This window comes from Hemitrygon akajei, chromosome 7 (genome assembly GCF_048418815.1).
Source record: "Hemitrygon akajei chromosome 7, sHemAka1.3, whole genome shotgun sequence".
In the NCBI taxonomy this organism is placed as follows: Eukaryota; Metazoa; Chordata; class Chondrichthyes; order Myliobatiformes; family Dasyatidae; genus Hemitrygon; species Hemitrygon akajei.
The window spans coordinates 122020843-122047278 of NC_133130.1; the positions used below are offsets into that span (position 1 = coordinate 122020843).

Here is a 26436-nt window from a genome sequence, read left to right on the forward strand (position 1 = left end):
AAGTTCAGTGCCAGGACCTAATGGAGTGCCGAATAAGGTGTTCAAGAAGTGTGAAGAGCTGAGGAAATACTTGTGGAGATTGTTAAAGGTGGTGTGGAGACAAGATGTTGTTCTTTTGTCATGGAGTGAGGCTGAAGGAGTATACATCCCAAAGGAAGAGTATTCTATTACATTGAATCAATTCCAACCAATTTCACTCCTGAATGTAGAAGGGAAGATTATGTTTGGCATTCTAGCAGAAAGAATACCTTCATTTGTGATAGAGAATGGATTGGTAAATACATCTGTGCAGAAGGCAGGAATATCAGGCTTCCCGGGATGCCTTGAACATATTAGTATGACGTGGCATACCATCCAGGAGTCAAAAAGGTTGAGAAGAAATCTGGCTGAAGTTTGGCTAATCTTGCAAATGCGCAAGGTTCTGTTCCCCATGCCCTGATTGAGTTTGCAATGGAATTCCTATCGATTCCTGCTAAGGTGAGGAACTTTGTTATGCAGTACTACAACGATTTCCGGATGAGGTTTTCCACTCAGCAGTTTTACAACTAGGTGGCAGAGCTTGAACGTTAGAATCCCAATGGGATGTGCGATTTCACTCATCCTTTTTGTGTTAGCCATGGAGGTCGTTGTGAGGGCTGCAGAATCAGTGGGACCAGGTGTCACACTTGATGGCGGAGGGGAGTTACCACCAATACAAGCATTCATGAACAATCTCACCCTTTTGGGTCCTAGCACGGAGGCAGTGGAAGGTGTACCATCTAGACTCGAGGAGCTAATGGATTGGGGAAGAATGAAGTTCAAGACCAAGAAGTCAAGGAGCCTTGTTCTTAGGAGAGGAAAGCTGGTTGACTTTCATTTCCCCCTTTGTGGAGAGGAGATTCCATCCATTCAGGACCGACCAGTTAAGAGCCTAGGGTGATGGTACACAAGAGGAGCTGAGAGACACCAAGAGGGGTCAAGAGACAGGAGAACAGATCAGCAGAGGTCTGATATCTGTCGTCAAGTGTGGCTTGCCTGGCAAGTTGAAGTTGTGGTGCTTGCAGTATGGACTGATGCCACAGATAATGTGGCCACTAACTGTCTATGAAGTGGCAATGTCCCATGTTTAGGCAATGGAACGGAAGATCAACAAGTATGTGAAGAAGTGGCTTGGAATACCGAGCAGCCTCACCAATTGCAATCCACAGTAGCCAGACAAAGCTTACCACCCCAGTGCAATCCCTTGTTGAAGAGGTCATGGTAGCCAAGGTAAGATCTCTCTTGATGCTTTGAGACTCAAAAGACCCTGTCATCAAGAACACCCAGCCGGATGTAAGATCAGGCAGGAAGTGGTCAGCACATGTAGCAGTTGATGAGGCAGAGTCTAGATTGAAGCACAAGGAGACGGTTGGGTCTACCCAGCTAGGCCGCCAGGGACTTGAATGGACAATCCACAAGTGGTGGTCATCTTCTACAGGTAAGGAGCGCCATGAGCTTGTAACGCAAGAAATTCGAGAGGTAGAAGAGGAGAAGAGGTTAGCTAAAACAGCTGGCCTGGCCAAACAAGGGCTTGGACCTGGTGGGAAAGTGTTGAACAACGACATCTATCTTGGAATGTTCTGTGGCAGATAGAACCGCTCCGTATATCTTTTCTATGCAGAGCAGCGTATGACCTACTCCCAACACCTGCCAACCTCAGCACCTGGTAGGAAGATAAGGCAGACAGGTGTGCTGCTTGTGGCGTGAAGGGAATATTTCAACATATTTTGAGTGCATGCAGAGTCGATCTTCCCAGCGGCATGTACACTTGGAGACGTAACAATGTTCTCAAAGTTGTAACAGAAGCGGTTGAGCAGAGAGTACTGCAGCACAACTTATCTCATGCCCCATGCTGCACAGAACATCGCATATCATTTGAGAAAGAAGGCTCCAACTCAAGGGTGTACAGCTCAAGCCCACGATCAAGCATACTTTCTTCAGCCAATGATTGGTGTGTTAAGGCCGATCTGGAAGGGAAAGGCAGTTTCCCGGAGCAAATAGCTTTCACCACATTGCGCCCTGATATAATCGTATGGTCTGACACCAGTAGAGAAGTGGTTATTGGTGAACGCACAGTCCCTTGGGAAGACAACATCCATGAAGCCCATGAGCGCAAGTTAACCAAGTATGCAGAATTAAGATCAGAATGCAGAGACAGAGGGTGGAAGGTCTCATGCTATCCATTTGAAGTAGGTTGCCACGATTTTATTGCGTTCACTGTCCAGAAGTGACTGCGTGACTAGAAGAGAGAGCAAGTCAACCAGCAGGGTTGTAGCTGAGGCAGCAGAGACAGGATCATCATGGGTGTGGACCAAGTATGCCCAGAGGGGCAGATAGTCGGACAGTGTATCCATCTTTTGCAAACCCTTCAGTAGTTGCATAGACACCTGAACAGTAGACTATCTGTTGGATGGAAGTGACCAACAACTCTGATAGAGGCAGATGCCAAGTTTTTAAGCTCACCAGTGGGAGGTGGTGCTTTAGCACTGCTGGCCCGCCACCTCGAGGGAGTCTTGATCATAAGCGGGCCGAAACTCCTGAAGACAGGTGGCAGATCAACTGATGATCCCACTGGTGATAGCACGGGACAGTTAACATCTTAGTCCAAGTGTGTTTGTAATTCTTGCAAACAATAAAGAAAGCAACAGCATTCAGAACTGGAGTCTAATGAAGAAATAAAGCCTGTAGCCGGAGCAGGTCCATATCATCAGCCTCAGTTCATCATACAGGGACCCCGGCTCTGCCACATCGATATAATCTGGGTTTGCACCTCGCCACCATGGTCCAACCCGTATCCGACCTTTCCAAATCAGCTCTGTCTCAGACAAGCCTTGACCTGACTCCGACTACTTCCCCTCAACTTACAGCCACATGCACTATTAACATACTACCTGTACATCTTTGGGATGTGGAAAGAAACTGAAGCACCCAGAGGGGACCCATGCAGTCACAGGAAGAACATACAAACTCCATGTGGACAGTGGAGAAATTGAACACAGGTTGATGGCACAATAAAGTGTTACTAGCACTTAGCCCAGTTCAGAGTGATCTTTACCACCAATATCTGTGAAGTCAGTGAGTCAAATCAAAGTCATGAAGTTTCTGGAGTTGTAGCTCCTCAAACCTCTGCATCCTGCAAAAGGTAAATCTTGGTTATAGGCCTGTCCAGACAGCTTGTTTTGGTCTTAAACCGCACCTGCCACACAAATCCTCTTCTGTCTGGAAAGACCTGAATGAACCTTCCAATGATCCATGTGTTTTGAGGCGCTGTGTCGTCAACTATAAGAATAATGTCTCCTGGGAGGAAATTGTGTTTTATGCCTGACCATTTTTGATGCTCCTGTAACTATGGTAAATACATCTTGACCCATTTCCAAAACAAGTCTGACATGTATTGGACCTGTTTCCATCTACGATGAGCACAAAAGTCTTCCTTTTGGAACTCTCCTGGCAGTAAGAATGGTGAGGTCTTCAGAAGTAACAGATGCTTGAGTGTTAGTGCTTCCAAGTCATTGGGACAGGATGACGCTTTAGTAATTGGATGACCAGTTATAATATTCTCCACTTCACAAAAGACTGCGTGGAAATCACTTTGTCAAGATGACATGGTGACCTTCATGGTGGAATTGAGGATCCACCGTGCCATGCCACCCCCAACAAAAATCTATTCAGCTCAGGCCTTGAGTTAAAAATTGACCCAGCATTAATTGCCTTTCAAAGAAAAGACTTCTGCTTTTAGAATTTTATTTTCACTTTTTAAAATGGCACCACCACAACTGAGTTTTATAGGAGCACCATTCAGAGAGCCCTGAGAGCAGCCAAGCATCAAACCAAAAGTTACTACGTAGGACTGAAAAAAACTGAGAGGATCATAGGGGTCTCTCTACCATCCTTTGGGGGCATTTACCAGGAGCGCTGCGTTAGCGGGGCCCATAGTGTTATCAAGGATCCCGCCCATCCAGCCAGCATCCTCTTTGACTTTCTACCATCAGGCAGGAGATTCCAATGTATGAAGACAAGAGTAGACAGGATGGGAAGCAGTTTCTTCCCTTAGGGAAGAACCTCCCTGCCGCTTCTGAACTCCCTCTCACATCGCATTCAAAGTGTCTCCAATTAATCAGTTCAGTATCTTACAATATTTAATTTACGCATTTTACATTGTTTATTTATGCATAATTCATCTGTAAATTTTATCCTTACTTTCCTAAGTTATTGTGTGTTATGTGTACTACTGTGCTTTACACCCTGGTTTAGAAAAATGTTTCATTGGATAGTATACATGTATATAGTTAAATGGTAATAAACTTATACTGTACAGAAAATACAGAGAAAACATCTACATTTTTAGAATCTCTACCTTGCTCATCTTTAACAGCCCAAACCATTAAATCCACACATGCTGCGTTTGCTTGACATCTGAGCTTCAGAGGGCTAAACTCAGTATGGAAGTAGTCCAGATCGTGTAAGATCTTCTGCAGTTCTGACTGACTGCTATTAAACTGCTCGAGTACGAAATCATGAACCTCCTTCACAAATGCGGTCTGCAAATCTGTAAGAACAAAGAGTGCCGTTGGCCAGCAGAGATCAACTCAGTTTAACTGAGGTCTAACAAATGTCTACTTCCTCACTTATAGTGGCATGCCCCTCCAAGAGGACCACAACCTTGTCATAGGGTTTGGAGGCTTGTGTGTCTCAATGACCCGGACAGCTATGTTGGTTAGGCTTTATGCTTTGGTGGGGTCACCCATGCCAAACAGGTCAAAGGATAGAGGCCAGACTAAGAGTGGTCCACTGGTCCTCCAGGTTCTGGGGTTCAGCTCAGGGCTAACAACCCTGACTGGTCAAACAAAATTGTTATGGAAACAGCAATGAAGAATCCTTCTATATCTGAGTGCAAAGGTATTCCTGGGTCTCCACCCGGGACTTGTATGCCTGACAGCAGTGAAAGTCAAGAGGAAGCTACTGAAATGATGAAGGAAGCCCTGAACAGCACCAGAACTGAAGGACCTTCATTGCTGCCCTAACGCCAGTGGCGTAATGGAGAGTAAGTAAGTAAGTGACATGCTCTCATCAAAACAAGACCCTGATGTCCCTTGAACCATGAGTTTCAAACTCAGTAGCATTCAAGATTCTAGAAACAATAATAGGGGACAAAATACACTGTCACTTGGAGTAGTTAGAGAAGGCTAGCATGGATTTCTTAAAGGTAAAATCAACCCAACTCATCTGACAGTTTTTTTTTAAAGATACAGAGAGGGTCAATAAAGGAATTGTGATTGATGTTGTATTTCTACTCTTTCAAAGGACAAATCAATGAAAAAAGAGTACTGACGGAGCAAAAATCAGGCAGATTGTCTTATTGACCATCATTTTAATCACAAAATCCTTACAACATACATTATTTAGTATTATACTTGACAATCCATTGACAAAATAAATAATACCTAGTTTATTTATTCCCATAAGTGTAATTGTATAAGTTTATTTATCAATTGAGATACAGCGTGGAATAGACTCTTCTGGCCCTTTGAGCCCCACCACCCAGCGACCCCCCCCCCCCCCCCGATTAAACCAAGCCTAATCACCGGACAATGACTAATTATGAGTGGTTGAGAAGGCTTAAAAAATGCTTGCTTTTTTTTTTAAGTTAAGACATTTAGTTCAAAAGTCAGAAGGTTATATTGCAACTTCATAAAACTCAGGTTGGGCCACATCTGGAGTATTACACACAGCTCTGGTCGCCCTACTATAGGAAGAATGTTGAGGCATTAGTGAGGGTGCAGAAGAGGTTCACCAGGATACTGCCTGGTTTAGAGGGTATGTACTATCATGAGAGGCTGGATAAACTCGGATTGCTTTCCCTGGAGCACGGGAGACTGAGGGGAGATCTGATGGAGGTTTATAAGATTATGAGAGGCATAGATAGAGTAGACAGGAGTATCTGTCTCCCAAGATTGAAATCTCTAATACCAGAGGGCATGGATTGAATGTGAGAGGATGTAGGTTCAAAGGGATGTGAGGGGTAGGGTTTTACTCAGAGTTGCGGATGCCTGTAAAGTGCTGCCTGGTATGGTGATAGAGGCAGTTGTTTATAGCTCAGCCTACATTACCAAGTGGCACCAAAACTAATGGAAACCAGGGCTTGAGAAGCTGAGTTACAGGATAAGTTGAAAAGGTTCGGACTTTATTTCCAGAAGCGTAGTAGGAGAATGAGGGAAGAATCGAAAGAGGGTTTGATTTCAACAGTTAAGAAATATTTGGTTAAGTACATGGATGGGAAACAATGCATCCATGTGAGTAGGCAGAATAATAGTTCAGCACAGATTAGAAGGGAAAAAGGGCCTGTTTCTGTGCTGCTTGCTCAATGATTCTAAAGTATCACATAGAACGTGTCATCGAAATGAAAGTATTACGGAACAAAAGGAGAGTAAGCACACTATATGAAGCAGTGTAGATGCAGCATCAGAGATATAACAGGAAACAGAGTGGCAGTGAAAAGAGAAATAGACAGTCTGCTGAGGGAACTCACTGGGTCAAGCAGCACTGGCGGGAGGAAAGGAACAGTTAACATTTCAGGTCAGGACTTGGAGTGGGAAGGTGAGAGGCTGTTATAAAGAGAAGGGGTATAATGAGAGAGGATTCTGAGAAAAGCCATGGAATCCTCTCACCCTTCTCTGCTTTGTGCTAGGGAGCATCTCACTTCTTCACTCCTCAAAATTCACTTTGGTCTTTCTGTAATCCTAGGAGGACTACCGTCATTCACTAAAATGCAGCAAAACCCAACCAATTTCATGATAATTAAGTGACACACTATACGAAAGATTACAAACAAAAGTTCCAGAAGGAGAATTAAGTGACCATTTCAGTCAATACCACAAGTGCACACAAATATATCAGAAAAGGTTGGGAAGAGAAGTTCACCTTTCATGTGATATAAAGTGTCCCTCAACATCTTAAACACCACGACATAAAGAGGATCACTGAAGTTTCGATAGTACAGGTCCAGATTAGGATTTGCCTAAATGTCAAAATAAATAAAAACTTTATTCGCAATCAGATTTATTTCATTCTACTGAAATATTGAAAATTCAGTACTTTCATTCAAAATTAACAGAGACCATAAAACAGTTCAGTACAGGCTCTTCAGCCCATAATCTTATTTAATAAGATACAGCATGGAATAGACCCTTCCGGCCCTCCAAGACACAGTGTTGAGCAATCCCCAATTTAATCCTAATCTGATCACAGGACAAACTACAATGATCATTTAACCTACCGAGTGGCGAGTGGGAGATAACTGGAACAGCTGGAGGAAACCCACGTGGTCACAAGGAGAACGTACAAACTCCTTACAGGCAGCAGTGGGAATTGAACCCGGGTCACCGGTACTGTAAAGTGTTGTGCTAACCACTACACTACCGTGTGATGGGAATTGAACCCGGCTCACTGGTACTGTAAAGCGTTGTGCTAACCACTACACTACCGTGTGATGGGAATTGAACCCGGGTCACTGGTACTGTAAAGCGTTGTGCTAACCACTACACTACCGTGTGATGGGAATTGAACCCGGGTCACTGGTACTGTAAAGCGTTGTGCTAACCACTACACTACCGTGTGATGGGAATTGAACCCGGGTCACTGGTACTGTAAAGCGTTGTGCTAACCACTACACTACCGTGTGATGGGAATTGAACCCGGGTCACTGGTACTGTAAAGCGTTGTGCTAACCACTACACTACCGTGTGATGGGAATTGAACCCGGGTCACTGGTACTGTAAAGCGTTGTGTTAACCACTACACTATCGTGCGATGGGAATCGAACCCAGGTCACTGGTACTGTAAAGTGTTGTGCTAACCACTACACTACCGTGTGATGGGAATTGAACCCGGGTCACTGGTACTGTAAAGCGTTGTGTTAACCACTACACTATCGTGCCACCTCACAGTATAGATGACCACTGTGCCCACGATAGGTTTTGTAACAATCCACACAAAATGCTGGAGGACCAATCACAAGCAAGAGAAAGTCTGCAGATGCTGGAAATCTAATCAAAACACACAATATACTGGAGCAACTCAGCAGGCCAGGCAGCACTTCTGGAAAAGAGTAAACAGTCAATGTCTTGGAGGTCTCAGCCCAACCTGCAAAATTCCTCCAGCATTTTATGTGTGCTGCTTTGGATTTTCTAGCATCTGCAGACTTCCTCATGTTTGTGTTTTTAACTATCCAGTTAGTCCCACCCAAGTCTTCCCAGGAGCTCCAAATTTCTTTCCTTTCTAATTGCAAATATTTTTCTCCTCCTTGATCCCAATGATGTCAGGAATGAGAGGAACCTTTGACGGCTCTGTGCCTGTACGCACTGGAGTTTAGGAGAATGGGGAGGGGGATGTCATTGAAAACTATTGAATATTGAAAGGCCTATATCAGGTGGATGTGGAGAGGCTGTTCAATGTATTGGGGGTGTCCAAGACAGAGGGTAACAACCTCAGATGCCCCTTGGAAAAGAGATGAGGAAGAATTTCTTTAGCCATAGGGTGGTGAGTCTGTGGAATTCACTGCCAAAGACGGTTGTGAAGACCAAGTAATTTTGGAATATTGAAAGCAGAGATTGATGGGTTCTTGATGAGTAAGGATGTCAAAGGTTACAGACAGAAGGCAAGGAGAATAGGATTAATAGAGAATATAAATGAGCCATGATGGAATGGTGGAGCAGACTCAATGGGCCAAATGGAGTAATTCTGCTCCTATGTCTTATGTACAGTGCTGAATAATTTTTAATTATCATTTACAAAACCAAACACATTGGAATTACGTTCATTTTAAGGATTTACCTAGGGCCAGCCAAACAGGCAATAGACAGAAATAAAAACATCCATTTCTGCAGAATCATGTTACGCTGGCAAGAAAAGTGACAATTACCAAGAAAAGCAAGTTTTTTCATTTGAGTGAAAGCTTCCCACATTCAAAGTTCAAAGTAAGTTTATTATCTAAGTATCTAGTGTGCATGTCACTCAGGTGCTTGCAATTGGAAAGGAAATAAATTTTGAGCTCCCAGGAAGACTTGCGGTGGGACTCACTGTATAGGTTAGATCACTCCAAGTGCCAAGCCGGATTTGGTGAGATCAAGAACGGCTTTGGACTGGACGGCCCAAGTGTATCACTGTGCTGAGGTCCAGGTTGTAGAGCGAGGCAACAATTCAAATGCCAGACTAGATAGACTGGAAAGCCCGAGCGTCGGGCTGATTTCACTCGCTCTCCCGCAATGTTCATTCATCTCTTGGCGGTGAACTGCTCCAGTTGCTGTACTACCAAGTCCAAGTCTTGGACCTACTCCAGAGAACAGATCCAAGGATTCAATCAGGTTCAGAATGCTGTCGCTTGCTTCTACTGTATGGTTTTCCTTCTCTTCCTTTGCCCAGGGGTTTGGGTCTTTCTTTTTTTTAATTTGGTTCTACCGGTTTCTTGCTTTGTGGCTGCCTGCAAGCAGACAAGTGTAATTTCACTGCATCATCGTCCCTTAGGCCTGACCTGGCCATTCTGTCAGAAACCTTGAAGCAGGTGGTCAAGGTAGAACAAAGAATGCCTTGGGAAGACTGGATTGTGGAGACATTCAAGCGTAAGGAAGCCAAATACCAGGAGCTGGCAGAGCAGTGCCAGATGTGAGCCTACACAGGTTGATTTAGAGGTTTTAGTGCCTGCTCACAGTGCAGAACCTACTCTCTCCTTCACAAAGTATTTAGTTGCTATCCTTGTTTTGTCAGCCACCAGGCAGAAGTCACTGAGGTTCATCAGTGCTATCTTAAACCAATAGACAAAGTAGACAGGGTAAATGCAAGCAGGCTTTTTCCACTGAGGCTGGCTAAGACTAGAAACTAGAGGTTATAGGTTAAGGGTGAAAGGTGAAATATGTAAGGGGAACCTGAGGAGCAACTTCTTCACTTAGAGCAGGGACTCCCAAACAGGGGTCCACAGACTCTTCAATTAATGGTAGGGGTCCATGCCACCAAAAAAAAGGTTGGAAACCCATGATGTAAAGGGTGGTGTGAGTGTGGAACGAGCTGCCAGTGCAAGCAGTGGATAAGGGTCCGATTGTAACATTTAAGGGAAGAACGGGTGGGTAAATAGCTGGGCTATGGTCTAGATACTGGTTGATGGGACTAACCAGAATGACAGCTTGCCATGGACTAGGTAGGCCAAAGGACCTATTTCAGTGTTTAGTGTCCTATGTAACTATGACAAAGTACCTCAAGTTGCAGTTTGAGCTCAGTGCTCTGAAAGGCAACACTGTGGTGTTTTTCAAATAGAGTGACACTATAACCTCTGTTTGAGGGTCTTGACTAAGGCCAGATTGTCCTTGTTTTCTAACTGAGTACGTTGGTGATGACTGAACAGACTTCTGCATCACCTCCCCAAGTCTGGATTGAATCAGACTGCAGAAATGAAAAGATGGGGTGCAATGTGCTGAGCTCTCGGACACTCATCTTCTTTTGCTCACGGCTGCTCTAAATTAACAATGCCTTTAACCTGAATAAAGAAAGCAGTATCTAATTCAACAATTCCAAAACAAAATACAATCCTTTACCTCAATAACCTCAGTTAACGTTGCATCCAGTGCTTTTAAAACTGGTTCAGCCACAATGCGTTTCACCTAAGGGAAGAAACATAAAAGCACCTTTAGCTGCAAAATGAATTACATCAAAACATAGAAACCTACAGCACATTACAGGCCCTTCAACCCACAATGTTGTACCTATCATGTAACCAATTCTATAAACTGCATAGAATTTCCCTACCACATAGCCCTGTATTTTTCTAAGCTCCATGTACCTATCTAAGAGTCTCTTAAAAGACCTATTGCATCTGCCTCTACCACCTTTGCTGGCAGCCTATTCCACACACTCAACACTCTCTGTGTCACTTACCTCTGACATCCCCCTTGTACCTACTTTCAAGCACCTTAAACTATAACCCCTCGTGTTAACTAATTCAGTCCTGAGAAGAAGCCTCTGGGTATCCACACCATCAATGCCTCTCATCATCTTATACACCTCTATCAGGTCACTTCTCATCCTCCATCGCTTCAAGGAGAAAAGGCCAAGTTCACTCAACCTATTCTCATAAGTCATGCTCTCTGATCCAGGCAACATCCTTGTAAATCTCCTCTGCACTCTTTATAGTATCCACATCCTTCCTATACTGAGGTGACCAGAACTAACATAGTACTCCAAGAGCAGTCTAACCAAGGTCTTACATAGCTGTAACATTACCTCACAGTTCTTGAACTCAATCCCATGGTTAATGAAGGCCAACTCACCCTACGCCTTAACAACACTGTTAACCTGCGCAGCAGCTTTCAGTGTCCTATGGTGTGCACCCCAAGATCTTGCTGAATCTTACCATTAAAATTCTATTCTGCCTTTAAATTTGACCTATCAAAATGTACCACTTCAAACTTCTGAGCAAGAAGGCTGCGAGTGGAACAGCTAAGGATTTCCAAAGCGAAGGCATTTTACTACTTGGGGTAAAAGAGAGGCAAGACTGCGCAGGTGCGTGACGTCGGCCAGTAGAGCGTAAAAGTTTTTTTAAAAGACCGCTATATCCAGCGGACAGCATTTCAAGCAGGCAGCGGAGTGAGAGGTGGCAGAGTGATGGGGCTTGGGCTGTAATGAGGCAAGGCAGGTTTACCTGTATTCATTGCGGAAAGGAAGCAGTATGAGTTTGAGATGTGGCTATTTTAACGCAAGGAATGTTGTGAACAAAGCAGCTGAGCTTACAGCATGGATCAGTACTTGGAGCTATGATGTGGTGGCCATTACAAAGGCTTGGATGGCAGAATACAAACCATCTACAACCACCCTTTGCCTTCTGTGGGCAAGCCAGTTCTACATCTACAAAGCAGTCTCCTTGGATCCCATGCCTCATTACTTTCTGATTGAGCCTGGCATGGGGAACCTTATCAAATGCCTTATTGAAATCCATATATACGACATCCACTGCTCTACCTTCATCAATGCATTGTTATATCCTCAAAGAATTCAATCAGGTTCATAAGGCATGTCCTGCCCTTGACAAAGCCATGCTGACTATTCCTAATCAGATTATGCCTCTCCAAATGTTCATAAATCCTGCCTCTCAGGATCTGCTCCAACAACTTACCCATCACTAAAGTAAGACTCACTGGTTTATAATTTCCTGGGTTATCTCTTCTCCCTTTCTTGAACAAGGGAACAACATTTGCAACCCTCCAAACCTCCAATACTACTCCCATCCCTATTGATGACGCAAAGATCATTGCCAGAGACTCAGCAATCTCCTCCCTCGTTCATTTCCCAATACCCAATCAAGTACAGCCTCTCCTGTAATTGGCTTATTAACATATTGTGTCAGGAAACCTTCCTGAACACATCTAACAAACTCCACCTCATCTAAACCCCCTGCTCTAAGGAGATGTCAGTCAATATTAGGAATGTTAAAATCTCCCATCGCAACAACCCTAGTATTATTACACTGTTCCAGAATCTGCCTCCTTATCTGCCCATCAATGTCCCTGTTTCTATTGGGGGGTGGGGTTCTATAAAAAACACCCGGTAGAGTTATGGCCCCCTTCTTGTTTCTGACTTCCACCCACAATGAATCAGTAGATAATCCCTCCATGACTTCCTCCTTTCCTGCAGCTGTGATACTATCCCTGATTAGCACTGGCACTCCACCACCTCTATTGCCTCATCCCTGTCCTTTTTGAAACATCTAAAGCCTGGCACACTCAGCAGCCATTCCAGCCCCTGAAACATCCAAGTATCTGTAATGGCCACAACATCATGGTTCCACGTATTGATCTACACTCTAATTTCATTCGCCTTGCTTATGATACTCCTTGCATTAAAATAGATACATCTCAGACCATCTGACTGAGTGCTTCTTTGCTCAATCATCCTCCTATCCTTCCTCATAAACTCCCTACAAGCTGTCACTACTTGTGTATAAACTGCCCCATCCTCTGCCTTTTCACTTTGGTTCCCAACCCCCTGCAAATCTAGTTTAAATCCTCCTCATCTAACTGAAACCCACGAACAAAACAGAACAGAATTCCAAGAATCTTTGCCACCAGTGGAGAAAAGTATAATATTCTCATGGGAGTGCACATTAGGCCATGTGGAAACCAAGCCCAGTCCTCGAGATGGTGATACAGTGCTGTGCAAAAGCCTTAGGATCATATACATAGCTAGGAAGCTAAGACTTTGGCACAGTACGTGGAGCAAAGAGCTAGCTTGCAAATCTAGCGGGAGCAAACGATGCTGGGAATGGAGAGGGTGGAATGCCATAGGAGGGGTGTGGGACACACGGCAGAAGAGTGCCAGGAGTAGTGGGTGGCGTGGGTGCAGATTCACACAGCCCTGAGACACCAGGCAAGGTGATTTGATTCCAAACAATTGGTTTATTGATCATTACAGAATGTCTCTCTGGTGCTTCCCACTCCCTTCCATCTCCCTGCATAGGGCATAGGCTTAAGGAGAGAGTGGCAAGATTCAATTAGGAACTTAACTGGTAAATTTTTCATACAATGAGTGGTAAATACAGTACTGTGCAAAAGTCTTAGGCACTCTGGATATATATTCTTCCATTGACCATGTATATTTCCTCTGGGTCCTCTCAATTCCTTTCACATTCCAATAATAGGTACATTGGTAATATGGGTGTGATTGGGTCCCCTGGGCTCATTGGACCAGAAGGGCTGTCACCCTGCTGTTCTCTAACTGAAATAAATTAATTAAATAAATAAACAGTGCAACAAATTAATGTAGAGTATACATGTAGAGAAAATTAGAGGGGATCTTATTGAAGCCTATGGAATAGTGAAAGGCCTCTATAGAGTGGATGTAGAGAGGATGTTTCCTATGATGGGAGAGTCTAGGACCAGAGGACATACCCTAGGATAGAGTGATGAGGAGGAATTTCTTCAGGCAGAGGGTGGTTAATCTGTGGAATTCATTGCCACAGACGGCTGTTGGTGTCACAAGCATGGCAACACTTGTGGGCTGTCCCAGCACATTCCTTGATGATTTGATTAAATGCACAATCTTGGTCAAAACTGGACTGAGAGCAAACATACCATTTGTAGGAGCTGTCGGAGGTTTTCAAGTGGAATGTGAAATTCTTTTGTACTACAACCAGTGAACAACGGGGAGACTGAGAAACTAGAACTAATGGTTGAAAAGTAATAGTGGGGATCCAAAGCACCGCCATCTGGTAAGTACGAACCTGGAACACAAACAGAAATGACTGCCGATTATCCCAAACAGAAGTTAGCTTAATCACGTTCCTGATAAATACAGTCATCGTCAAGCACAACAGCACCACCCAGGACATGCTCTCTTCTCTCTGTTGCCATCAAGTAGAAGGTACAACGGCATTGGGAATTGCACTACCAGGTTCAAGAACAGTTAATGCCCTTCAACCATCAGGCTCTTGAACAAAAGCAGATAACTACACTCACCTGCCCATCTACTGAGAAGTTCCTACAAACAGTGGTCTCACTTTAAGGACTTTTTATCTCAAGCTCTCATTACTTATTGCTATTTATTTATATTTACATTTGCACATTTTGTTGTCTTCTGCACTCTATTTGATCTTTCATTGATCCTGTTATAGTTATTATTTTATTGATTTACTGAGTATGCCCACAAGAAAATGAATCTCAGAGTTGTATGTGGTGACATATATGTACTGTATTTTGATAATAAAATTTACTTTGAACTTTGAAGAAAGAAAACACATTCACAAAAAAAGGCCTTAGGGTCATACAACATCCCATTTCTGTCTCAACCAGAAGCATTGACTGTGTATCTCCTCCATAAATGCTGCCTGACCTTCTGATTTCATTTTGTGTGCTGCTCTGGATCTGCAGAATCTCTTGTGCAGAACTACCTTACTGTTGAAGGCTGCTACTATAACTTTCTGGTGTGCCTGCACTGAACTTCCTCTGCAGCTTTTACACCTTATTCTTCATTTTTGAAATTGTATTACCTTGTACCAGGTTCCTTAAGGATGTCATAGCTGGGGGTGGTAATGAGCATAATGGGCACTCTCTACGAAATGCTCCCAATGGTGTGCATCTCAAGTAGCCTCTGACACCAAGTCCAACTCCTGGCCTTCATCAGTGCCTTAGCTACTAAGACCAATAGAACCGTTTCTACTGACAGGAGAGGGGGCAAAGATGGATTACTGGCTCCTTAAAACCAGTCACTTCAGGCTGATGGGGCTTGTCTGCTGTGGTTGGCAGCTCATCGAAGAGAAGGAAAACTCTGATCTCAAACCTCAGCTGCTTTGCAGCTGTACCCACTCATGTCTGGTCATGAAGGTTATAGCTTAAGGAGAAGTGGAGCCATTTTTGCAGCATTAAGTCTTACCTTCAAAATACTGCATATTGTTCCCTCCAGGTGAGCAAGGAACAGCAGTTGAGCATTCTGGACTCCCCTGCAGGGTTAACAAAAGCATGATGAGGGCAGATAGAAACTATCAAATACAACAGTGGATTGAAGAGATGATGCTGACATCATGGGTAACAACAGCAGATTCGACACACATTAAATTCTGGGCAATGAAGTTAATATATTTTAGACCATAGCACATTACATCATAGTACAGGCCCTCTGGCCCACAATGCTATATCAACCTTTGAACCTACTCCAAAATTAGTATCACCCTTCCCTCCTAAATAACGGTCTATTTCTCTACCATCCATGTGCCTATCAAATGTGTTATACCTCTCAAATGTATCCGCCCCCACCATCATCCCCAACACTGTGTTCAACACACCCACCATCCTCTGTGTAAAAAAGAATACCTCTGACACTCTCCCCTATATTTTCCTCTAATTACCTTAAAATGTTGCTTCCCCCCCCTTGCACTAGCCACTTCCGCCTGAGGAAAAAGTCTCTTGCTGTCCACTCAACCTATTCCAATTAGAATTATAAAATACATTATAACAAAACTAGCAGTTTACATCAAGCAGAGGTAAAGAACTCTTTCCTCAAAAGTAACCCAAGTTTAAGTATTTTTAATTACTTCCAAAGTAACAAAACTTCTCTTGAAAAAGACATTAAAAGACTTTCTCAAGTCTTCCTCTTTTACAAAATATGTCTTTCTTTAGGAACATTAAATATAATGTCTCTTGGGAAATATTATATTTTTGTAAAAATCTCAAAATATTTCCTAAATTTCTTAAGTTTGCACTTTTGCCCACTCAACTTTAATTAAGATCAGAGTAAAAATTGCCATATAAAATGATTTCGGGAATAAAAAGTTTTACGTATGATGAGCATTTGATGGCTCTGAGACTGTACTCACTGGAGTTTAGAAGAATGAGGCAGGGCGGGGGGTGCATCTCATTGAAACCCATCAAATATTGAAAGGCCTTGATAGAGTAGACATGCCATTCTAAGAAAAATTTTACCCGTAACAACAACTAAACTTTATAATAAATTTAATGTGAGAGACATTGATCACACCGTTGGTCTTCTATCGCAAGCTATCACATGACTGGCAGACAGTCAAAAGGAAGCTGGGCAGGATCAATTGAGAATTGGTGAAGGAACACTACCACAGATCACTTAGAGCAGGGGTGTCAAACTCATTTTAGGTCACGGGCCAGATTGAGCAAAATGCAGCTTCATGCGGGCCGGATCAGTCGGACGCGTGCGACCGCAGCTTTCGTTGCCTCCGTTTTTTCAGCCTGCTCTCATGTGTCTCAGTCTCTGCTATAACTACAAAGTGTTTCACTTTACAAATTCCGTTTCTTATGAAGAAGACTGCCGAATAAACACTAAAAACTCTGAAAACCTGGTACCTGAATAAACTCAGCATTAGCCATATCATACGCCATAGGCGCTTCGATTACTGGGGCCAGCTTTAATAGTAATTAGATATTATCTCGCGGGCCAAAGATAATTCCACCGCGGGCCGGATTTGGCCCGCAGGCCTTGAGTTTGACATATATGACAGAGCTTTGAGTGATTGTGTTCAAAATTTGGGAAAGTTTTGACAGAAGGGATTCGTCTGTGTAACTAAATACTCTTGAAATCTATCTCACTCAGAGCATTTGATGGCTCTGTGCTTATACTCTCTGGAGTTCAGAAGAATAGGGAGGGGCGGGGTATCTCACTGAAACCTATTGAAAATTTAAAGGCTTAGATACTAGAGTGGACATGCCATTCTACAGAAGAATAATACCCATAACAACAAGTAAACTTTATAATAAATGTAACCTGGGAGACATTGGTCGCACTGCTGGTCTTTTGCCGCAAGCTATCACATGACTGGCAGACAGTCAAAAGGGAGCTGGGTAGGATCGATCGAAAGTCATTGAAGGAACGCCTCCTCAGTCCATCCATCTCACTCGGAGCCTTGAGTGATTGTGCTGTTATTTTGGGAAACAGTTTTGACAGAAGGGATTCATCCGTGTAACTGTAACGACCAAATGCCCTTGCAATTCCAATCAAACATGGTACCGTGCATCTGCACATGTTTTCTGCAAAACGTAAAAATCATTAGTGTTACCAAGCTTATCACATGAATAGTCTTGTTTCAGCGTTCCAGAAACAGTGGGGATTATTAACAAAATTCTGTCATATTATTTGTAACACAGAAAAGAACTGTCAGGTTTGAAATAAACCTGGAACATGATGGTTTTCAACCAATGACTAGAAATGAGAAGTAATTTGATACAAGATGGATACTTCTGATTTTGTGTTGAGATATTTGTATATTAAAGGTGGGTAGAAGCAAATGACAGGCCTTAAAATCAAAACCTAAGTCAAGTCGATTATCATTTAACTATACATATTTATACTGTCAAACAAGACAATAATTCTCAGGACCAGGGTGTAAAGCACATAACACACAATAACTAATGAAAGTACGGATAAAATCTGCAGATGGATTACACATAGTTAGGAGCCTGGCCAGCTGGACTATTGGAGGATACTGATGGGGATGATGGCAGAGCAGAGACAGCTGAAGTTTCTGCGAATAGTTCACAAGGCGCAGAACAGATATGTCCCACAGAGGAAGAAGTTCTCAAGGGGTAGGCAACCATGGCTGACAAGGGAAGTTAAGGACAGCATAAAAGCAGAAAGACTATATAAGGCAGCAAAAGTAAGTGGGAAGTTGATTGATTGGGAAGCTTTTAAAAAGCCTACAAAAGGCAATTAAAAAAGCTATAAGAAGGGAAAAGATGAAATATGATGGTAGACTAGCCAATAATATAAAGCAGGATACCAAAAGATTTTTCAGTTATATAAAGAGTAAAAGGGAGGCAAGAGTTAATATTGGACCCCTGGAAAATGATATTGGTAAAGAAATGGCAGATGAACTTAATGGGTACTTTGCCTCTATCTTCACTGTGGAAGACACTAGCAGTGTGTCAGAGATCCGTGAGTGTCAGGGAGCAGGAGTGAGTGTCATTGCAATTACAAAGGAAAAAGTGCTAAGCAAGCTCAAAGGTCTTAAGGTGGACAAGTCACCTGGACCAGAGGACTACATCCCGGAGTCCTGAGAGAGGCTGCTGAAGAGATAATGGATGCATTGGTCATGATCTTTCAAGAATCACTTGATTTTGGCATGGTATTGGGGGACTCAAAGATTGCAAAAATCACTCCACATTTTAAGAAGGGAGGAAGGCAAAAGAAAAGAAATTATAGGCCAAGTAGCCTAACCACAGTGTTGAGAAAATGTTAGAGTCTATTATTAAGGATGAGGCTTCGGGGTACATGGAGACTAATGATAAAGTAAGTCAAAGTCAGCATGGTTTCTGTAAAGGGAAATGTTGCTGACAAATGTGTTAGAGTTCTTTGAGGAAATAACAAGCAGAGTGGACAAAGGAGAGACAGTGGATGTCATTTACTTGAATTTTCAGATGACATTTGATAAGGTGCCACACATGAGGTTGCTCAACAAGATAAAATCCTATGGTGTTGCAAGAAATACTCTGGCATGTACAGAGGAATAGCTGACAGACAGGAGGCAGTGAGTGGGAATAAAGGGGGCCTTTTCTGGTTGGCTACCAGTGACTAGAGGTGTTCCTTAGGGGTCAGTATTGGGACCACTAATTTTCACATTCTTTGTCGATGATTTGGATAATGGAATTGATGGCTTTGTGGCAAAGTTTGCGGATGATACAAAGATAGTGGAGGGGTAGATAGTGCTGAGGAAGCAATGCTATTGCACCAGAACTTAGACAAATTGGAAGAATGGGCAGAAAAGTGGCAGGCAGAATAGAGTGTTGGGGAATGTACAAGAATTCACTTTGGTAAAAGGAACAATAGTGAGAACTATTATCTAAACAGAGAAAAGGTTCAAACATCAGAGGTGCAGAGGGACTTAGGAGTCCTTGTGGCAAGACTTCCAGAAGGTTAATTTACAGGTTGAGTCTGTGGTAAAGAAGTCAAATGCAATGTTGACACTTATTTCAAGAGGAATAGAAAATAAAAGCAAGGAGATAATACTGAGCCTTTATAAGGACACTAGTCAGGCTGCACTTGGAGTATTGTCAACAGTTTTGGGCCCCATTCATAGTAAGGACATGTTGTGATTGGAAAGTCCAGAGGAGGTTCACAAGAATGTTTCTGGGAAAGAAGGAGTTAACATATGAGGACAATTTGACAGCTTTGGGCCTGTACTCAACAGAATTTAGAAGAATGTAGGGGGATCTCATTGAAACCTACTGAATGTTGAAAGGACTAGACAGGATGGACGTGGAGAAAATGTTTCCTTTGTTGGGGGCATCCAGAACTAGAAGACACAGCCTCAAAATTGAGGGGTGACCTTTTCGAACAGAGGTAAGGATTTTTTTTTTGAGCCAGAGAGTAGTGAATCTGTGGAATGCTCTGCCACAGACTGCAGTAGAGGCCAGGTCTGTGGGTATGTTTAAGGTGGAAGTTGATAGTTTCCTGATCAGTCAGGCCATCAAAGGATATGGCGAGAAGTCAGGTCTCTTGGGTTGAATGTGATCTGGGATGATGAAATAAATGGTGGAGCAGTCTTGATGGGCTGAATGGCCTACTGCTGCTCCTATGTCTTACGGTCTTATGATCTTACAAAAGAATGTAAGTGCATAAGTTAAATACTGTAAGGTACAGAACAGATTAACCAGTGACACCTCAAATATGATGTGGCAGGGAGTTCAGAAGCCTGATGGCGTGAGGGAAAACCCTGTTTCCCATCCTGACCATTCTTGTCTTTATGCATCAGAGTCTCCTGCCTGATGGTAGAAAGTCAAAGAGGATGCTGGATGGATGGGTGGGATCCTTAATAATACTAAGGGCCCTGCAAATGCAGTGCTCCTGATAAATGTCCCCAATGGATGGCAGGGAGACTCCTATGATCCTCTCAGGTGTTCTCACAATCCTTTGTACAGACTTCCAGTCCAATGCTCGGCTGCTCCCGTGCCAGATGGAGTTGCAACTTGTCAGGACACTCTCAATGATAAGCAGCACCAAAGGAATTCAATAGCAGAAACACATTTTCATACAGTTCCTCTATGCTCTCGATAGTGATAAACTGTAAACCCTTTTAGTCATGTGGGCAGATTCACACAACTTGGTAGGAGAGGTACCATTGGTTCCCACTAGCTTACACTTCCCAGCCCTGCATCAATTTCCTTCCTTTGTGTGTCCCATCCCTTTGACAAATAATCAAACAGCCTTTAGTTGCATTAGCACCATTAATGATCCTTGATATTCCATCACAGAGAACTTCTGCTGATCAAAAAGAAAGCTGGCGTACACACAGAAAAATATAAATTAAAAATGTCTGGTATCAGAGGGCATGCATTGAAGGTGAGAGAGGGTTGGTTCAAAGGTAGATGTCAGGGGTAAGTTTTTTACTCAGAGTGATGGATGCCTGGAATGTGCTGTCTGGTATGGTGGTAGATACACTGTAGTCTTTTAAGAGATGCTTGGATAGGCACATGGATGTGATGAAGATAGAGGGATATAGACACTGCAAAGGTAGGAGGGATTAAAGTTTGGGTGTTTGTGAGCAACACACACAAAATACTGGAGGAACTCAGAAGGCCAGGCAGCAGCTATTCAAAAGAGCAAACAGTTGATGTTTTGGGCTGAGATCCTTCAGCAGGACTGGAGAAAAAAAAGATGAGGCGTGGAGTTAAAAGGAGGGGGGGGTGGGGAGGGAGAAACAAAAGGTGCTGGATGAAACCGAGAGCTGGGACGTTAATTGGTGAAAGAGATACAGGGCCAGAGAAATGGGGGTCTGATAGGAAAGGACAGAAGGCCAAGGAAGAAAGAAAAGGGGGGAGGAGCACCAGAGGAAGGCGGGCAAAGAGATAAGATGAGAGAGGGAAAAGAGGACAGGGAATGGTGAAGGGGGATAGGCTATTACCAGAAGTTAGAGAAATTGATGTTCATGCTATCAGGCTGAAGGCTACCCAGATGGAATATAAGGTGTTGTTCCTCCAACTTGAGTGTGGCTTCAAAGTGACAGTGGAAGAGGCCATAGATAGACACACCGGAATGGGAGAGGGAAGTGGAATTAAAATGGGTGGCCACTGGGAGTTCCTGCTTTTTCTGGCTGATGGAGCATAGGTGCTTGGCGAAGCGGTCTCCCGATCTATGTTGGGTCTTACCGATATACAGGAGGCCACACCGGGAGCACTGGACATAATATATGACCCCAACAGAGAGCAGATGTGGTGAAGACAGAAGAATTGAGAGAAGGGGATGGCATTTTTACAAGTAACAGGGTAAGAAGAGGTATAGTCCAGGTAGCTGTGAGAGTCCATGGGTTTATAATAGACATCAATAGACTCCAGAGATAGAAACAGAGAGTTCAAGAAAGGGGAGGGAGATGTTGGAAATGGACCAGGTAAACTTGAGGGCAGGGTAGAAGTTGGAGGCACAGAGGATGAAGTCGATGAGCTCCGCATGGCTGCAGGAAGCAGCACCAATGCAGTTGTTGATGTAGCATATAAAAAATGGGTGGGGGGGGGGGACACCAGTGTAGGCTTGGAACACAGACTGTTCCACATAGCCGACAAAAAAGCAGGCATAGCCAGGATCCATGCAAACACCTTTTGTTTGAAAGAAGTAGGGAGAACAAAAGGAGAAATTATTAAGCGTGCGGGCAAGTTCCGCTAGATAAAGGAGAGTGCTGATGGAGGGGAACAGGTTGGGTCTGGTGTCCAGAAAGAAACTGATAGCTTGGAGGGGTTCCTGGTGGGGGATGCAGGTGTATAGGGACTGGGCATCCATAGTGAAAATAAGATGATGGGGGCCAGGGAACTTGAAATCATTGAAAATATCCAGAGCGTGTGAAGTGTCGCGGATATAGGTAGGGAGGGACTGAACCGGGGGATAAAACAGAGTTGAGGTATGCAGTAAACACGAGGAAATCTGCAGATGCTGGAAATTCAAACAACACACACAAAACGCTGGTGGAACGCAGCAGGCCAGGCAACATCTATAGGGAGAAGCACTGTCGACGTTTCGGGCCAAGACCCTTCATCAGGGCCACCAGCATTTTGTGTGTGTTGCTTGAGGTATGCAGTTATGAGTTCAGTGGGGCAGAAACAAGATGAAACAATGGGTCTACCTGGACTAGCAGGCTTGTAGATCTTGGGTAGGAAGTAGAAATGGCAGGTGCACACTGCAGGAACAACGAGGTTGGTAGCAATAGATGGGAGATCCCCAAAGCTAATGGTGATGGTGCTCCTTAGTGGGGTCCTGTTCGGGGGGGTAGGTAAGAGGAGGAGTCTGAGAGTTGTCACTGGGCCTCAGCAAGATAGAGGTACAGCATCCCCCTTATCTGCGGGTTTGATGGTGAGGTTAGGATTAGTGGGGAGGGAGTGGAGAACAGAGCTTTTGGAAGGAGTGAGGTTGGAATTGGAGAGGGAAGTGTTGCAGTCGAGGCAGTTGATGTCCTATCAGCAATGAAAAGTTCCAGAGCAGGCAGAAGACCTGAACAGGACATCCAGAAAGAAGAGAAGGGTTGAAGACAAGAGAAGAGGTCATCTGTGTGTGGTAGAGAGTCCTTGCCATAGAAGCAGGCTGGGAGACTGTGGCAGCGGAAGTAGAGCTGAGCATCACAGCGGGTATGGAACTCACTGAGGTGAGGGCACAGAGGGACAAAAGTGAAGCCCTTACTGAGGAGAGAATGTTCTGCCTCAGAGAGGGGTAGGTCAGAGGTAATGGTGAAGACCCGGCACACTGGGACTGGAGGGGGTAAGGGGGTTGGTAGTGTCTGAGGAGAAGCGAGGTTTGAGGTGTTCAGGGATGGTGGGGTGAGAAGAAGACAGAGTCTCCAAGAGCCTAAGAGCTGGTGGTGGGACCTAAGAGAGACGGGATTGCGCAGTGGTGTGGGGGAAGGGGAGACTGGGGCTCCAGGAGCAACACATGAAGTCTCGGCCTAGCAATCAAGGCTATAGTCGGAGTTGGAGGCTGCGTAATCAGCATTTTGGAAGTGTCCGAAGTCGTTGGAACCCACATTGATGGTGGTAGAGTCTGGGTTTTGAATCTGCTGTGGAACATTAGAGCCATTGTTTAAAATTTGCTCTGGAATATTAGGAGCTGTTGTTTTAATTCTGCTCTGGATCGTTGGAGCCGTTGTTTTAATTCTGCTCTGGATCGTTGGAGCTATTATTTTATCCTTCCATTGGCTGCTTTTGATTTGATTTTTAGCTGCTTTGGCATAAACTTGTGGGCCGAAGGGCCTGTTCATGTGCTGTACTGTTCTGTGTTCTGTGTTCTATGTTCTAAATCCATGTGGTTACTAAAAACAGCATAATCAAAGATCCACAAACATTTTTTGCTTTCCCTTCTTCAGAAGCTAAAAAAAAGCCTGAAAGCATGTACCACCAGTCTCCACACACCTTCTACCCCAATGTTAAATAGTTCCCAAGAACAATAAGCTGGACTCTCGGGTTATGACCTTTCACCGTCTCATTTCCCTGCATTGTACTCTCTCTATCAGTTTCAATTTGATAAATAGAGTTGTGAATCTGTGAAATTTTATTGCCACAGGTGGCTGTGTCTTCACATATATTTAAGGCAGGAGTTGATAGATTGGTCATGGCATGAATGGAGACGGGGAGAAGACAGGATTTTGGGGCTGAAAAGAAAAATGGGCCAGCCATGATGAAATGGGCCAAATGGCCTAATCATGCCCCCTATATCTTGTGGTCTTAAGGTCTTTATTCTGCATTGTATTGCTTTACCTTGTTCTACCTCAATGTTCACCGGTTTGACCTGTATGAACTGTACGTAAGACATTCACAGTACACGAGTTCAAATTGATAAGAATAAACTGTTTCCATTCCGACTTTACTTTGCTTGGTCATATAGGATTCTGTTCCTCACCGGTACATCATGCCCACTTTGTGATATGATGGATGTAGTCTTTGGGCAGCAAGGTGGAGATACATCTGTACCAAAGGAGGTGTAAGGCGCTCCATCCCTCCACCAGCCTGCAGGTCACCCTCGGGAAGGTGTAACACCTGCTTAGTCCCCCAGATCAGGGTCACATGAAGCCACAGGAGGAGATGGTGGATGGTCATACAAGTAGCTGGTGCATATCACAAGTCCTGATGCCAGGCAGACAGTCTCTAAAGTATTGATAATGGCTGGGGTCACCCATCTTGTAAAGACACTGCCCAGTAACAGGTAATGGCAAAAGACTTCTCTAGAAAAATTTACCAAGAACAATCATGGTCATGGAAAGATGACGACCACCTACATTATACTACACAGCACATAATGATGATGATGCAAAAGTCTTAGGTACCCTAGCTATATATATGTGCACAGCATTTTGCACAGTACTGTATATAGCAGGTGGTCAGTGAACTTCACTGGCTCATTTGCCAATGGATATTCAAGACAATTAATGAAACATCCTTTTAAATCCTTTACCCTCCAGTTGAGTGCCAGCTCTGGAACTAACTTCTTCACATAGTCTACAATTTTATGAATATACCACTTTAGGAAAATAATGTTTCCCGTACCTTTATCCTGAGTCTGAGGTGCCAGACACATTCCCAAAAGCACTTCCATTACATCCAATATTGCCTTTAGAATCTGAAAAATATTATAAAATAATAAAAATGGAAAACCAAATTTTAAAAGAGACTGTTAAATGCATGAAAGGGCTGCTGAAAGGCACCTTGCACCTTGAACACTGTATCTTATAACATCAATACCTTATAACATCAATACCTTATACACCAGAGGGAATAAATCTGTTATTCAAATTTTAAGTCCAAAATAAATTTATTATCAAAGTACAGCATACACAGTACTATGCAAAGGTCTAAGGCACATGTAAAAAATTATGTAAAGCAAAGATGTTTTCAAAAATAATGCAATGAAAAGCTTCTTTATGTCAAAAAAATTACTTTAGCTGTCTTGCTTCCTTCTGTCACTCCAGGTAATCCCAGACAACCTGAATGATGTTGAGATCAGGGCTCTGTGGAGAACACACCAATTGCAGTAGAACTCCATGTTCTACTTTTCACTGAAGGTAGTTCTTTATAATCTTGGCCACGTGTTTGGGGTCATTATCCTGCTACAGGATGAAACTGGGACTGATCAGTTGCCTCCCTGATGGCATTGCATGATGGATAAGAACCTGCTTGTACTTCTCAGCATTGAGTCTGACTGGATCACCAACTCCATTTGCTGAAATTCAGCCCCAAACCTGCAGTAAACCTGTGCCATTCTTCACTATTCTCTGCAGACACTCATCGAGGTAGTGCTCTTCTACAGACTAACTGCCTCCTGTTTGAGCCAAAAACTTCAAATTTTGACTCATCAGTCCAGAGCTCTTGCTGCTATTGTTCAACACCCCCATCCTTGTGTTTTTGTGTGCAGGTGACTTTGTTTCCATTTGGAGGAATGGCTTTTTGGCAACAACTTGTCCACGAAAACAACTTCTCTGGACTGCAGAGGGGTGTTTTTGGGTTCCAGTAGTTTCTGTGAGTTCAGAGCTGATAGCAATGCTGGACTTTTTCCAATTTAGAAGGGTCATCAGTTTGATGCAACTCTTGTCTGCTGTACTCAGTTTCCGTGGCTGACCAATATGCTTTTCTAGTCCTCAACCTTGCCCACTTATTTGTGCTTCTTCAGCCACATTTAAATTCAAGCACATCTTTAAATTCCTGTCAGCCACAAAATTTCTGCTTGGAAGAGAACTTGCTGATGCAGAATGACCACCTTGTGTCTTGTTGCTGTGCTCACTCTTGCCATGGTGTCAGAATTGATGACTTATTTAGAGGTTAACCTGTCATATCTGCTATACCCTCTCCTTTTAGCATGGTCATCCTTTGCCCAGTTTGATTCCTTCTACACCTGTTTCTGTTTCAGTTAATCAGTTTAATTCATTCAGCTCATTGTCAATGATGATTAGCACCT

At 43.6% G+C, this 26436-nt stretch overlaps 1 protein-coding gene across 2 annotated transcripts in view; it reads right to left on the reverse strand.

The window, feature by feature from the left end:
• Positions 1 to 26436, reverse strand: part of pi4kab (phosphatidylinositol 4-kinase, catalytic, alpha b) — a 326669-nt gene that overhangs the window by 269888 nt on the left and 30345 nt on the right. For both annotated transcript variants that reach the window (XM_073051867.1, XM_073051866.1), the window contains exons 5-11: positions 25032 to 25104; positions 17284 to 17546; positions 15427 to 15493; positions 14130 to 14278; positions 10602 to 10667; positions 6940 to 7036; positions 4376 to 4567 (exon numbers count right to left, since the gene is read on the reverse strand). In XM_073051867.1, the coding sequence (XP_072907968.1) occupies positions 4376 to 4567; positions 6940 to 7036; positions 10602 to 10667; positions 14130 to 14278; positions 15427 to 15493; positions 17284 to 17546; positions 25032 to 25104 (907 nt within the window). The remainder of the gene's footprint in view (positions 1 to 4375; positions 4568 to 6939; positions 7037 to 10601; positions 10668 to 14129; positions 14279 to 15426; positions 15494 to 17283; positions 17547 to 25031; positions 25105 to 26436) is intronic.